At 43.8% G+C, this 15,960-nt stretch overlaps 1 protein-coding gene across 1 annotated transcript in view; it reads left to right on the plus strand.

The window, feature by feature from the left end:
* Positions 1-7,849, plus strand: part of KLHL42 (kelch like family member 42) — a 21,274-nt gene extending 13,425 nt beyond the window's left edge. The window contains exon 3 of the mRNA XM_004270892.4: positions 2,373-7,849. Within this exon, the coding sequence (XP_004270940.1) occupies positions 2,373-2,824 (452 nt within the window). The 3' untranslated portion in view covers positions 2,825-7,849. The remainder of the gene's footprint in view (positions 1-2,372) is intronic.
* The last annotated feature ends 8,111 nt before the right edge of the window (positions 7,850-15,960 follow it).

Raw genomic sequence — 15,960 nt, forward strand, 5'->3', positions numbered from 1 at the left:
TTCAACATTGGTGTTCAGGTTACAGTGGTCAACTTTATAGACTTGACTAAACCATAGACCCGGGTGAATTCCTGTGCGTGCATATGTACCTCTATGTGTATCTGTGTGTCTTCTCTCCTAGGAAAGTAAATACAGTTATTTACTTTTGCACATTTCTAAGAATTCTGATTCCTCCCTAGATTTTGTGACACAGAATGCGCCCTGTGGGCTGACCCAATGCACACATATCCCTTGGCTTCTCTTCTAACCAGGAGCTGGGAAGCGCTGACAGGAAGCACTGTAACCTGAAGACTATGCCCCTGGTAGATTTCCTAGTTTTTCCATGACCCTGACTGAGCAAATGTTCTTTAGAGTTGACCTGGAAAACCCTTGCTTGTGTGTTTTCTAGTTTCACAAGCCGCTACTAAAGTGCCTTCTTGACTTGGGCCACCCACTGTGATTCCTGTCCCGGCTTCCCTGAGCCAAATCCCCATGATGGGATGGTTAGGTGACGTGGACGGATGACTGTTTGTGTAAGGACTGAAAACGAGTTTTCTACGATGGGAGGGCAGGACAGTTCCTCGTCCTCTGAAGCCCCCCCTCCTCCTCTGCTTGGGCTCTTCCCAGCACTTCCTAATAGTTCCTTGTCTTGAAAACAAGAAGTCATAATTGTCATGAAAAAAAAAAAATTCAGGACTTAAGGTTGGCTTCGTAGCCTGCCGACTTCTTACGTTAGGTGAGACTTTTAAAATTTAGTAAGGAAGAGTTTGTGATTTTTATGATAGCTCTTTGATTGTTTTAATTCTTTGGCCGGCACTGAAGAAATGAAATTCGATAGAAAGTAGTAGTAACCACTAAAAGGAAGAAAGGTGATTTGTTAAATGTCAGAATCAACTCTAAATGTAAAAGCAGAAAGATCTTTCCGCCAACTCAAACGACCTCATCATGGTCTGAGCCCTTGTTGGGTGAGGAGAGAAAACATTTACAGAAGACCTGGAAGGACCTTCAGACCTGGACCTGAGAAATAAATACATTGAAGCTGTGCTAGAATAAGTCTTTTATTCGTGGGGTGGGGAGGGGTTACTGAGGGGCACTAGTTGGATAGATTAGTAACCAAACTCCCTAGGGCTGACTCCTAGGATGAGCTGTATCACAGTCGCTACAAAGAAAAGAAAGAGGGGAGGTCATAGTCTTGGTGGAAAACAGAAGTTGTAACAATTTTGACATTTCTGCAGGCTCCGGACGGGTGCACACACAGGATCTGGACTCCTTTCCCTTCCCTCTGTGCCCTCTTAGGAGACACTTGACTTGGTATCAGAGAGCACAGTGGCGCTCTAATTACTGCCCACTGTGAGTGGGTCCTTCTGTCTCAGGATCAAGTACTCCTCCCAGCTTCTGCAGCCATCAAAAGGCTGTGCGCGTCACTTGGACATCAGTTCCCAAGCTGGACTGTCTCGTACACTGATTTTGTTGTTTAAAAAACAACAACAAACAGAAAGTTCATTATTTTGGCTAATTCAGAGCATTTTTAGTTTTTTTTTTCTAAGTCTAAAATATTCCATTTATTCTTTCCTTGAGGAGAAAAGGAGAAAAAAAAGAACGATAGAAAAAAAGAAAAATGAAACTAGATATTTTAAATTTCACAAGCATTTTTCAAAAAGAGAGTAGGCAATAATTTTCCTGGAAAAAGCTCTTCAAAATGATGTCAGGGTAGTCTTTCATTTACCATCCGATTTTATCCACACAATAATTAACCATCTCTTGTGAAACGGGTGGGGAAGGGGGAACGGCCTTTGCCAGTGTGTCTCTGGTGTTACAGTTGGGAAACAGAATTGCCAATGATTCTGTGGCTTGAAGGTCAGAGGTGAGATTTGCTTGCATCTCTCCTGACATGCAGCTCTGCGTCCTTTCCTTTAGACAGCTCCAGAGATCCTGCTCGGCTCGCTTGGCTTGTTTTGTAGAATCTGTTGTCAAGGATAGATCCTCTTGGGGCTCTGCCAGTCGTCTGCGTTAAGCAGTCAGTCATTCAGTAGATACTGATGAGGGTTCTGAGGCTCGGATTCTTTGTACGTTGGCCTGGTGGTTCTCAAAGTTGCAAGGGTCCCAGGGAGGAGGGGGTGCTCTGTCACAGCGGCTCATCTGCCTGGCCTGGCCTGACCGACTCTGACAGCCTCCCAGGCAGGGGACGTACCCGGCAGGCCAGTGGGGATGATTCTGCACGGATCTCCTCCCAGCCATTTCGAAAACTATTTCCCCAACCTCGGCTTTCCTGAAATAGTTTTGCCTCTGTGTTAGCCAATCACTCAGGTGGAGGTAGGCGTGTATGTCCAGCCCAGGCAGCCGGCCTTGCTCCCGGTCGCTGTGTCATCATGCGGCTTCTTCCTGCCTTTCAGACCGGAACCTGAACATCTTGCGGTACTGCCCCTCCGCTGACACCTGGACGCTCTTTGAAACGTGCGACGTCCACATCCGCAAGCAGCAGATGGTGTCCGTGGAGGAGACCATCTACATCGTGGGGGGCTGTCTCCACGAGCTGGGGCCCACCCGGAGGGGCAGCCAGAGCGAGGACATGCTCACCGTGCAGTCCTACAACACTGTCACCCGCCAGTGGCTCTACCTCAAGGAGAACACGTCCAAGTCGGGCCTCAACCTGACGTGCGCGCTTCACAATGACGGCATCTACATCATGAGCAGAGACGTGACCCTGTCCACCAGCTTGGAACACCGAGTCTTCCTCAAGTACAACATCTTTTCGGATAGCTGGGAAGCCTTTAGGCGTTTCCCAGCCTTTGGACACAACTTGCTGGTCTCTTCACTTTATCTGCCCAATAAAGCAGAGACATGACTGAATCGACTTAGTATTTAAAAGAAACCTGGTTCAAGACCAAAAAACAAAAGAACCATGTCTAATTTCGAGAGAGACTGATTTTTAAAGGGAAAATGTGGGGTTTAGGTCATTTATACAAAAGCTGTAAATACACCTACTTGAACTAATTACTTGAAAACTTGTGGAAAAAAAGAGACCAACTTTATTATTTTTTTAATTATTGATTTTTAAATTATGGGAGCAAATCCATGATAATGTTTTCATACAAATGTGATACCCTTCGGCCAGTGACTGAAACTGATTCTCAAAAAGAAGATTCATTGTGCCTGCTTGGTAAAGGGCCAAAGTCAATAATTGGCATGAATGGTAAAGATGATTTTAAAATCAGTTTTATTTAGGTCACTTGAAATATCATTGATACCTTAAGTGAGAGATTATTTTTTTGGTTATTAATTTACTTGACAAACATATTAACACTGTCTTTCTCCCCCGGTCACACCCGCATATATTGCAGTGTATTTAAAATAGGTTCTATGTTCGTATATTTTATTTGCACACGACTTCCCAGGAAACTTACACCAGTGGAACCAGTACCCAGTCCTCCCCAAAACCTGCATAAAAACATTCTCAGCTATTTTTCCAGTCTTCTTTTACAGTTATGAATGCTGAGTAAATAGGAAGGTATAACCTCTTATTTCATTTACGTAGCAGATTGCAGATTTATGTGGTCAGATGAGTTGTATTGCTAGGTGTTCTGTATTTCTTAAAAGAGAGGATATATTGTTCCATTCTGTTCTTTTAAAAGGACAGATCTCTGTGTTTTTAAAATCGAGTCTTAAATTTAAGTGGGAAGGAAAGGAAGCACCAAATAACGGGGAAAAATGCCTTTGAGAGTTATTTTATTGACTGTATTTGACTTAGTTCTTTTTTTAAAGTTTGAAACAGTAACTTTATATTTCGGTCAGGCACCTTTCTAATTTAATCTCGGCTTTTTAATTCATGCTTTGCTTTTGTGGGGTAAGGTGAGGGTAGCTTTGAAACGTTTGTGCTGGAGAGAGGGGAAGAAGCCCCTACAGAGATGGAATGGATCTGGTAGGATTTCTGGAATCTGGTAAGGTGCTCTGCTTGCCTTGGTTGGTAAATCAAGTGGAATCCAGCTCAAGCAGTTGTTTACAGTAAGTCAGTTAACAAATGAATACAATCTTCTGCCAGTTACAGATCAGCATTTCTTTAAAAATATACAGGCGTATCTCAGAGATAGTTCAGTTCCAGACCACTGCAATAAAGCAAGTTGCAAGAATTTTTGGGTTTCCCAGCATGTATAACGGTTATATATACACTATACTGTCGTCTGTTAAGTGTGCAATAGTACTATGTCTAGAAAAACAATGTACATACCTTACTTTAAAAATGCTCTATTGCTAAAAAATGCCAACCCTTATACCTGACAAGCTGGGGTTGCCGCAGATCTTCAATTTATAAAAAACGCGTTATCTTCGAAGTGCAATCAAGTGAAGCGCAATGAAACAAGATATGCCTGTATACACGCACGTAAAGAAATTTTATCTTCATTGAAAAACACTTTCTGAGATTCCCTGATTTTCTGTGATGGAATAAGTTTAAACTGTGAGCTGGACCGTATCTTTCTGTCCTAACATTCCAGTTTCAGCATGCCCCGCTTTAAGAAACTCCCGTAGAAAAAGAAAAACTGTTGCAGCAAATTCATGCACTCAGCACACGTGCTGAGCGCCTCTAGTATGCATTCACCATGCAGCTGTCACAGAGGAGGCGGTAACCTTGACAGGCTTCACTTTACCCAAGGAGTCACCCCAGGGTTTCCGGGCAGCTGTGGCGTCCCGTACATATATTATGGTATTTTTAAAATTAGGGTCTACTTGTAAAAATTCTAGTTGCATAACTTTTCAGCAATACTTCTGTTAGGTAAAATGAGGTGTCTTTATTGCGGACCTGGAGACAGATCTTTGCATCTTGTCACCAAATCTTATCAGCACTCTCCTTTCAACGCTATTTAAGGGTTTCTAAGCCAGATCCATTTGTTCTCAAATACTTAGCCTTTTTTTTTCTTTTTTAAAAAAACAACAACTCTGAACTGAAATCTTCCTGGAAATGGTACTTTAATAATAGAGTTATATTAATTTATATTCACTATAGAATTGAATTTCCAATGACCAAGAATTTCATTACATATATTTAAAAATCTAATTTATTTTAGATAGCATTAACTTTTGTTACTATAGATCTTAACATCTTTAAGGCTTATCCTTATATATTCATAAGATTCTAGCCAGTTGAATTAATTCTGGACAAACAATTGGAGATTAGCTCGTAAATACCCACATTGTAAAAACTACAGTATTATTCCTGCCAACCAGTTCTCTTCCTCATTACATTCTTTGGGTCCATTTTCTGAATGCTGACAACTAGATGCTTGGACCAAGTGAAGGCATACTCTGATCCACAAAGCTCTTTTTATAAACCAGGTTTGATGTGTGTGTTTATGTGCAACTCTGTGTGTGTGTGTGTATTTGCATTTGCACCCATCTGGCATATTAAGCTCTCTCTAAGATACGCAGACTCCTAACAAGACTGTTTCTTGGGGCTGCCAGTGGTACGTAGGCAAAGTGGAAAGTGCAGTAGGACAGATCTGTGGATTTGGGACATTATCCTTCCTGCTGTACACGTCAGCTGTGTTGGCATTTTGAGGGTAATTTTAATTTAGCCCTGTTCTCTCACTGGTGCCAATGTTACACTAAAGGCTGTACCTGTGACGAAGGCAATGTTGCTTTGAAAGTCTCCCTTTGTTTCCTCTCTTTCTCTATACATGTTCTCCTTCTTTTCAGAGATGCTTCTGAGGGGTGCTGACCTCTCTGTAGGGAGGGGAGTTACTGAGAGGACCCCAGTGGTGGCCACCCTGCCAGAGGCGGCTTATTTCACTGAGAACGGTCTGAATGGCAGAATGAGTCCTGAGTGTGAATTGTTAGAGGAAGGTTGTTGGTTCTTCCTGTCATTCTTTCTGGCTTTCTCTTCTGCACCCTTAGTTTCAGAGGCCTCTCCCTTTGCTTTTCTGATGCATGTGTAGGAGTTGACTATTTCAACCGTATTTGTTAAATCTTAACAAAGACATACTGAGAAGGTCATGGGTACTAGTAAGAAGCAAGTAGATGTAGATTAAGCATGAATACCAAAGAGAATTTCACTCTGCCATTTGTTTTGAACCAAAATCCCAAGTCATTCCAAATGCCTTAGATATCAATTAAAGTTGTACTGAGATGGACAAAGCTCTTTCTCTACAGAGAGAGTAATCAAGTAAATGCCTGTTCTCTTTCAATAAACCATTACCGAGCAGTGTGGATGCCGTGTTTTCAGATTTCCAGGTAAATTCATGGCTCTACCTGTTTGGCTGCACAGGTAAATCAAGTGGAAAGGCTTTGGGCTTCCTGGTCAACCAGCATTTAATAAGCAGTGGCTTAGTGCAGAGCACTGGAGAGACAGCATAGCAACAGAAAGGGAATATGGGTGGGTTGTTAGATGCCTTTCTCCTGCATCAGGGGTGGGAATGCAGAACATCTGTGCCACCATTCTTTCAAGGAGGCATTGTGAATGAGCGGCACTCCTCTCCTCCCGGACAGGAACTGGTCTTAAGATCTGTGTCATTAATGCTTCCAGGCATCCACTACCAGTGCATCAGAGTGAGATGAAGTCGATTTGTCATCCCTGCCTTAGGCAGAGGAGTGAATGAATTACGTGAGTAGACACCACCCAAGATGGCTTTGAAAGCAGTGAGCTGATTCAGCTCAGTTCCCTGGTTCCCAGAAATATGTATTAAATATCTATCATGTGAGAGAAAGTGCTAAGAAGTGGGGATACAGACATAAGTAAGCCACCATCCCCGGCCTTGAAGAGCTTACAGCCTTGTGAAAGTGTTTGTCGTGATGGTCGTAACTAGACTGTTCGTCTGGAAGATGCCCACTTTTGTCAGGCGCACTGGGGCTCCCTGGCCTTCCTGCCTCTTCAATCCTGGTTCCAGTCTGTCCCCTACTTTATGGTTGACTAACAGTCATCATGAACCAGCTTTTCTCTAGATTTGAACATTACATCCTATGGTTTCTGTTTTTCACAGTATGCTCTTTTCTCACTACTTTCCGTAGTCTTCTCTGTACTTCATTTTTCAGAAAAGAATGATAGGAGATCTGCTTTATTTAAAATACTTACCAGGCTCCACAGCTTATGGAGCTGAGAGCTCAGCAGCTTGATCCCATGAAAAGGAGGAGCAAAGCCAGGGAAGCAGGCAGGTATTGGGAGAGAAGCAAGCTGTTCACGTATGCGTTTGTACCTGTGCCTTTAACACACTTCCATAAAAAGGATTAATAAAGAAATGGACATTGAGACACTAGTCCTGACTGAAAGTCAGTTGAGTTTTTGCCTTTGTGATAACTGTCAAAGGGTATGTTTCATTCACATGAGAGTATTTAGTTTTCATTTTCTGGTGTTAATTTAGGAACACGATACAAAATACACACCGGTTGACACAGGCTGACTTCTGCCCTTGAAGTAACCATTTTTATCCATTCCTGTAGGAGACAGATTAAATGTAAAAGACGGTCAATTCTGAGTTGCAAAGGGTGCTGTAATGACCTTGATAGAGTTGGCTGGTGCTCTGTCAAATGGATGTCACAGTCTCTTACTAGTAAAGAGAAAGAAAATGTCATTTGCATTCTTGTGTCATTTTTCTAAAAAAATACTTAATGGGGACTCTTTCGATGTCTCTGCAAGGTTTTCATATCTAGTGGTCATTTTAGACAAAATGATAATCCGTAGAATGAATAGTTATGTTTTGTTATGACTGATTCTTTGTTGACAAGGTTGTATTGAGTCTTCAATTTCAAGTGTGGCTTAAAATGTAAACACAGCACATGATTCATTTCAGTACAATGATGCCTACAAAGCACTTACTCAAACCGCATTCTGTTGTGTTTAGAACGACAGAAGAAAATCTCTTCAAATAAAATAGTTCTGAATCAGTGTATGTTGTCCTTGAAGTATGAGCTGTGGACTCAGGGCTGGGAGGAGGCAGACAATGCGTGAGACAGGCCCGTGCGGTGGGAGCTCCTGACTGCCTGGAAGGCCAGACGAACACGTGAGCCAGTTAGAGAGGTGGCATTTGGCTGGAGGAGGAGTCACGTGGGGCGTGTCGCGAGAGCTGCTAGTGTTGGGAGAAGAGGGATCGGGGAGGAGGGTCTCTGAGTCCTTCTAATTCTGAATAAAAGAACGAAGTCTAAATCTCACCGTTTAGCAGCTGTGTCCCTCCACAATCTATGTTTTCTACCACTTCCCACTGTTGTAAGCGCCCCTCACTCCAGGAAAACTGAAGCACACCACTCCTTTTCTATTGTGTTAGTTATGGTGCTGTCTGCGAGGCTGAGAGAAGTTGGGGGTCAGTGTCACAAAATGGGGTTCAGGGGCTTCCCTGGTGGCGCAGCGGTTAAGAATCCACCTGCCAACGCAGGGGACACGGGTTCGAGCCTCGGTCCGGGAAGATCCCACATGCCGCGGAGCAACGAAGCCCGTGCGCCACAACTACTGAGCCCACGTGCCGCAACTACTGAAGCCCACCCGCCTAGAGCTCGTGCTCCACAACAAGAGAAGCCACCGCAATGAGAAGCCCGCCCACCACAACCAAGAGTAGCCCCCGCTCACCACAACTAGAGAAAGCCCACGTGCAGCAACAAAGACCCAACACATCCAATAAATAATAAATAAATACATAAATTTATAAAAACAAAGCAAAACAGAAAACAAAATGGGGTTCAGTTACTAGATGATGGCCTACGGATGTCCATCTTCTTCTTCATTTTTTTTGTTTTGGCTGCTCCCTACGGCTAGCAGTATCTTAGTTCCCTGACCAGGGATTGAACCCAGGACCCCTGTAGTGGAAACGCAGAGTGCTAACCACTGGACTTCCAGGGAAGTCGCTGATGCCCATCTTCTATCCTTTGATTGCCCCGCCTGTGGGAACACGTGTGCATGCACATGCCCTTCTTATACATACAATTTTAAGAATGACCCAACTTAAACTACTACTACTACCCCATTAAAAATCAAAGACACACTCATCTTTTCCCCAAGGGAAACTATCAAAAATCAGATCTAGCTACTGTATCCAAAGGTGACATCACAGCTCACTGAGTCCCAAGTCCAGGGTTGTCAGGGATTATCCATCCCTCCGAAGCCCATGGGTGACCACCCATTTCTGGCAGTCTATAAACTAAGGAAGAAGTTAACTATTTCGGACACACCCCACGCTAACGGAGCACTTACTCTGTGACAGGAAATCTAGGCATTTTTCTATTTAACTTATTTAATCCTCACAGCAATCCCATGTGGTAAATATGAATATTACCCCCTTTTACAGCTGAGGAAACTGAGGCACTGCAGGTCACAAGTTGCCATTTGGGGAAAGGCAGAAGGGAAAATGGCCTGCAACAGTCACTTGTCCAGATGGCATACATCTTCCTGCAGGTAGCGGCTGGCAAGGGCCCTGGTGGTGGAGTGGGTTTCTGGGCAATCTGGGAGCCCGTGATTCTGCTCTGCTCTGCAGCAGGGTGTTCCATGGCCGCGCGTGAATGGGTGTGCCTAGGTGGCGGCCACGTTCCTGTTGGCAGGGTTATGGGAGCTGTGGGGAGGAAGCCTGAGACCCTCTATAGGCACTGTGGAATTCCAGGCCCCTGTCTGCAGGCCATAAACATTTCCTTGGCAACAAAACCCTTTAAAAACCCAATTAGATGCTGGTACATCTGATCTCTGGCAACTCTGTGGGCCAGTGGCCCAGACCTAATGGAGCCCAGCTCCTTGACCTTGGAGCCCACCTTTGTGATTTCTGTCGCCACCCTTCACTCTCAGCTTGATGGCTCCAATCTCTTCCTCAGCTTTGGGACAACCTGAGGCAGTAGGGTTCTGCCCTTCCAGACTACATCCCGGGGAATGCTGCTTTAGTGGAAATGGTTGCCTCTATGTGGCAGGAGGGGTTTGGGGATACAATTCCCACCTTATTTCTTTGCCTCCTCCGAGAACCCAGTCTGACTGTTTTGTTCATGCACCTTGCAAGGCAAAGGTGGCTCTTGCAGTTCTGCAAGGCACATGTTATGTGACCCTCTGTGGCTGCCTGGCTGCAGGCAGGAGGGTTAAAAGCATGGGCTGCAGAGCAAGACTGGCTGAGTTTGCTTCCCAGTCCTGCCACTTTCTAGCTGTATAGCCTTGGCCAGTTTACTGTATCTCCCTGGACCTCAGTTGCTTTATCTGTAAAGAAGGGTAACAATAGTATCCACTCTATGGGATCATTGTGGAAATTGAATAAGGAAATCCATTCCTCAAAAACAGCTTATACCAAAGAAGTAGGGGAGGAAGTCCACATCCACACTTATTTGGAAGATGTGCTGGAATGAATGGAACTGGAATAAAAGAGACCACCCTGTGTTTCCCGGGATTGTTGGTGCCATTGCTGAGTGAGGGTTCAGGTAGGGACACCAAGGTGTCCTGCAACATAGTAGCCAGCACCCCTGGTACAAATTCCTGTTGCGGAGAGGAGATGCTAGCTATCACCTCTGGGCTGGTGGTAAATGGCCAGCCTCTGCACTGGGGCAGACTCATGCACAGTGATTCTGTGCCACTAAAACCTAAAGAAAAGGCATGTCTGTGTCTTTTCCCAGCTCTGTTTTCCAAGAGGTGAATAGGTGTTTTCTAGTAGTGCTGATGTTTATTTGTTCTGAAGTCTTTTCTGCTCTGTTGTGGGTCTTGAAAATCACCAATCTTCAAAGGCAGCTTTGTAAAGTGGCGTTTCGATGTCACATACTCGTGGACTTGTTGCATGGCTTCAGAACGTTTCCCATCACGGTGCCTGCCCAGGGGTCTCTGTCAAGCATGGTGATTGCCTCTCTGACACAATCATCACCCTCCTCTTTCCTTCTGAGCTTTGTAGTTATTCAAGCTCTACTGTGTAAGCAGTGGGGTCAATCTTACTGGGAGGAGGCTGGATGAAACGACAGCTCCTGTGAATGCTGTGCAGAGTAAACCCTGGGCCCATACACTCTCCTGCTTTGAGCTGGACACATCCATATAGACAAAATTCCAAGTGAAGAAAATTTCAATGTTGAGAGAGAACTAGAGAAAATTACCGTAGGACTAGGTGTATTTGCATGGGACGGAAACCCTAAAGTAACATACCTTAAATACAAGAGAAGTTAATTTTCTCTGATGAAACAGAAGCCTGGAGGCAGACAGCGTGGAGCTGGTACAGCCCATGGTGTGCTGGGCTGGCTTGTTCCAGCTCGTGAGAACCAGTTGTTAACATCTCTTCCCAACTCTATGTTCACTGATGTCACATTGGTAACTCAAAATTGGCCATGGTGGAGTAGTCACATCACAGAAATTGGCAAACGCTACAAGTCAGGGTTTTGCCTTCCAAAGAGCCTGTTGTTTAACATTTAACAGCACCCCTCTGGGTATAGCTCTCTACAGAATTAGGGACCCAGGCTTTTTCTATCTTACTGCTCCATCATCCTTGTTTGTGGTTCCCATTCTTAGGGTCATTCATGTCCACAATTGCTGAAAAAGTTCCAGACATTGAGTTACATATTCCAGGTGGCAAGAAGGAATCCAAAAACAAGGGGACAAATATTGGCACCAGCAGTATCTTAAGGACGTTTCTGGGAAGCTGCTATACAACATTTCTTTGGCCAGCACTAGGGACATGGCTGTACCTAACTGTAAGAGAGCCTGGGAGATGTAGTGTGTATTTGGGGATCTATCTGTAAAGCTAAAAGGTAGGGGTCTGTGGTAAACAGAGCTCTAAGATATCCCTGTGCTCTTTACCCTTGTATAATCTCCTCCCCTTGAATATGGACTCGCAAATATGAAGAGATAGCACTCCTGTGAGTGCTCCTATTATGCTATATCCCAAATTAACTTTTTTTAAAATGGTATGGGTGACTTTCTTTTTATTTTATTTATTTAGTTTGGTTGCGCCAGGTCTTAGTTGCTGCAGGCGGGCTCCTTTAGTTGCAGCATGTGTGCTCCTTAGTTGCAGCTCATGGGCTCCTTAGTTGTGGCATGCAAACTCTTAGTTGCAGCATGCATGTGGGATCTAGTTCCCTGACCAGGGATCGAACCTGTGTCCCCTGCATTGGGAAGCAGATTCTTAACCACTGTGCCACCAGGGAAGTCCCAAATTAATTAACTTTAAGATAGGGAGATTTTCTGTGTATGCCTGACCTAATCACAAAAGCCCTTTAAATCCAAGTCTAGAGGTCAGAAATGGAGAAAGCTAGAGATTAGAAGCATGAGAAAGATTCAGTGTGCCATTGCTGGCTTGAAGATACAGGTAGCCCTGTGGTAAGGAAGGCAGGAAGCCTCTAGGAGCTGAAAGTGAACCCCTGCTAACACCCAACAAGGAAATGAGAATCTCAGTCCTACAACCACAAGGAACTGAATTCTGCCAGTGTGGTGAAGAAATTGGCTCTTTTTCCCTTAGACACTTAATTGTTTTGAAGCTGTCAGTGTCCTAAATTCTAGCATATTTTGTGCTAAGTCAAACTTGGTAAATTCTTTTTTTTTTAATTTATTTTATTTATTTTTGGCTGTGTTGGGTCTTCGTTGCTGCGTGCAGTCTTTCTCTAGTTGTGGCAAGCGGGGACTACTCTTCATTGCAGTGCATGGGGTTCTCATTGCAGTGGCTTCTCTTGTTACAGAGCATGGGCTCTAGGCGTGCAGGCTCAGTAGTTGTGGCTCGTGGGCTCTAGAGCACTGGCTCTGTAGTTGTGGCGCACGGGCTTAGTTGCTCCGCGGCATGTGGGATCTTCCCGGACCAGGGCTCGAACCCGTGTCCCCTGCATTAGCAGGTGGATTCTTAACCACTGGGCCACCAGGGAAGCCCAAACTTGGTAAATTCTTAATCAACAGATAATTATTAAGCAAATACTAGCATGGCTGCCATTGGAATACAAAATAAATAAAAACTTTGTCCTAACAGGAACTTGAAGTCTAGTTCAGGGATAGATGTGGACATTAATGCAATTAGAGAAAAGAGGGTGTTCATATAGTCACATTATACATTGACCCAGAAATGAGTGCAGTAGAGCCTAGAACAGTATGTTACTTGGGTGCTGGCTGAATTTACCAGGATGTTTTGGACTGCGAGTAAGAGAAAACTCAAAATGAACTGGCCTAAACAATTAAGGAAATCATTAGATAGAAGATAAATGAGAAACCTAAGGCTAGCACAGACTTTAGTCAAGTTTCGATCCAGCAGTTTAACTATATCACCATGTATGAGGTTTCCTCAGTGTCCTCACGAGGCTGTCTGCTTTTGCGGTTTCAAGATGGCACATCCAGTGGGGAAAAGATCATCTTCGTTACAGCATTTCCTGTGTTAGTTCTGAGATTCATTCTGATTGAATTGGCTTAGGTAACACTGAACTGACATCGTGTTTGAGGGAATTGAGGAGTGTGGAATGAGCTGATTGCTATAGCAAAGGTTACTGTTCTCCCCCTGGGGCCAGAGCTGAAATCAGCTTTCTTGGATCCCCACATGAGAGAAAGGATATACAGATGTATGTGTGTGTGTGTGTAGCTAGGGGACTGGGACAGGAAGGAGCTTTTGGGAGAAGGAAAAGGAACTAGAATGTGAATGATAACTACAAATGTCCACTACCCTACACCAGCAGTTAGTGTGAAGTAGTTAAGGAAGGGAGATGTTATTTGGAGATGATACAATTATTTTTGACTTTCCCAAGGTACTGGTATGTGTAATTGATTAAGGTATAAGGAAGTAGAGACAGGAAGAACAATTAGCAGGCAATTGTGGTAAAATACACAGGAGGTTCTGAAGTCCTGAAACAGGTTGGTAGCAGTGGAAATGGAAGCTTTTTAGAGACAATATGGGAGAAGATCTCCAGGATTTGGTGAGGGGTGAAAGTAGGGGGAATTATTTCAAGATTTTGATTCTGAAAGATTAAAAGTACTCTAGTGCGACTAACAGAGATGGAGGGCTTGGGAGGGAAGCTGGTTTGTGGGGCAGGGAGAGAAGGAATAGTGGGTTTCAGCCATTTTGAGTTTAGAGTAACTACAGAAGATCAAAAAGAACTGGGTAAATGTAGCTAGAGAGAAGAGCCTCAGGTCAAGGAGTGAACCTCAGGCACACCCACAGTTAGAGGAGAAGTTGAAAGAAACAAGGACAGTGAAATATCAACAAGGTCAAGAAAGGAATTTCTGAGAGGAGTGGTGTGGAAGAAGATGGAATTTGTGATCTCTGTTGATTTAAGTTTCAGGCCTACAGATTAGCCCTAAGAATGATAATAAAACATGGAAGAAGGCAAAAAAAAAAAAAAAGGTTTATATACAAAAACAATGAAATCAAGCATAACTTGACTGATATGGGAGAAACCCTTGGTTACCTCACCATATACATTTCCCAATTCTCCCTTGATATGTTAGTTATCTATTGCTGTATAACAAATTTCCATAAATGTTGTAGCTTAAAGCAGTACACGTTTATTATCCAACAATTTTTGTAGATCAGGAGTCTGGGTATGACTTAGCTGAATCTTTCATTTAGGGTCTCACAAAGCTGCAGTCAAAGTGTTATCTGAGCTGAATTCTTATCTGGAGACTTGACTGGGGAAGAACCCACTTCTAAGGTCACTCAAGTTGATAGCAGAATTCATGTCCTTATGGTTATAGGACTGAGACTCCTGGCTTCTTGCTAGCTCAGCTCTTAGACGCCATCCGCAGCTCCTTGTCATGCAGGCCTCCCAACACGGCCATGTCTTTCTTCAAAGCCAGCTAGGGAGAGAGAGTCTCTAGAATGAGTCTTAGCAAAACAGAATTGTATATAATATTACATAATCATGGAAGTGGCATTCCATCATTTTTGCCATATGCTGTTGGCTAGAAGCAAGTCACAGGTCCCTCCCACACTGAAGGAAAATGAATTGAACAAGAGTGTGAAAACCAGAAAGTGGGGGTCACTCTGGAGTCTGTTTCTCATACTTGACCTCAATTTTGTTTCGGGGTCTCTGTGGCTAGTTCTAGATCATAGTTGATCTAAGCTAACTGTGATACTGTTCCCTGATTTTCTGACCTCTCTTCCTGTGAAGAGTGGTCATATGAATCAGGTGTGGCAGTGGCAACTAAGCAACAGTCTCCTGGGAGGTCCAGGGAAATCTTTTGGGCTCCCCTAATAAACAGGAACAGTTACAGATGGTACCACTCTTTCTCCTTTTAACTTTCAAATGAGTCTATGATAACTGGAACTACAACAGCACAGGACCACAAAGAATCATAGAGCACCAGTCTTAAGGCTAGTGATGCCTATAGCTGAACTTCTTGGGATGTCAGAATAATTCATTTTCATTTGTTTAAGCCACTGTACCCTGTTTTTTGTTACTTGCAGCCCACAGCATTCCTAACTAATACAACTGGCCATGATTTTTCTGCCCTCAGCCCTAAGTAATTATGTTTTTGACTAAAGTAGACAATTTTGAAGATATCTGTGAAGGCTGAGATCTCTGTTCTCTGACTGAGAATTTTGGTTTGTGACTTTGGCTCTGGTCATAGTTGGTTGGACATGGAGTGAACTCTTGACCAAAACTGGGCCAGTCAGATTTTCTTTAGCATTTAAACTGAGAGACACAAGAAAAGGGTGTTGGGAGCTGAGTCACATCAATTTCAGAGCTTTGAAATAAGGGTTTGTCATCTTCTGCAGCTGAGGTCTTGGAGCTATCTAAGTTCCAGCCCTTTCTGAGGGCTGGCTGTCCAGTTTTTCATTGGATCCCATGAAAGACATCTATATCCTCAGAATCAATTCTTCTTTGCTTGAGCAAGGTAGATTCTGACACGTATAAGGAGTCCCAACTAGGAAACATGGCATACCCAGCCCTTAGCAATCTGACTTCTGTCTCTTTCTTGAGCCATATTTCCTATGCTCATCCTCAGTTCTACCATTATCTTCTCAGCAAAGACTTCCTTGAAACCAACAGGGCAAGACAATTGATGTCTCACCCCTATACCTGCACATCACACTATGCTTATCTGACTTAGAAGGTAGGCACTCCAGCTTTTTCATTTTTGTATTTCTAGAA

Source organism: Orcinus orca, chromosome 11, assembly GCF_937001465.1.
Source record: "Orcinus orca chromosome 11, mOrcOrc1.1, whole genome shotgun sequence".
Lineage (NCBI taxonomy): Eukaryota > Metazoa > Chordata > Mammalia > Artiodactyla > Delphinidae > Orcinus > Orcinus orca.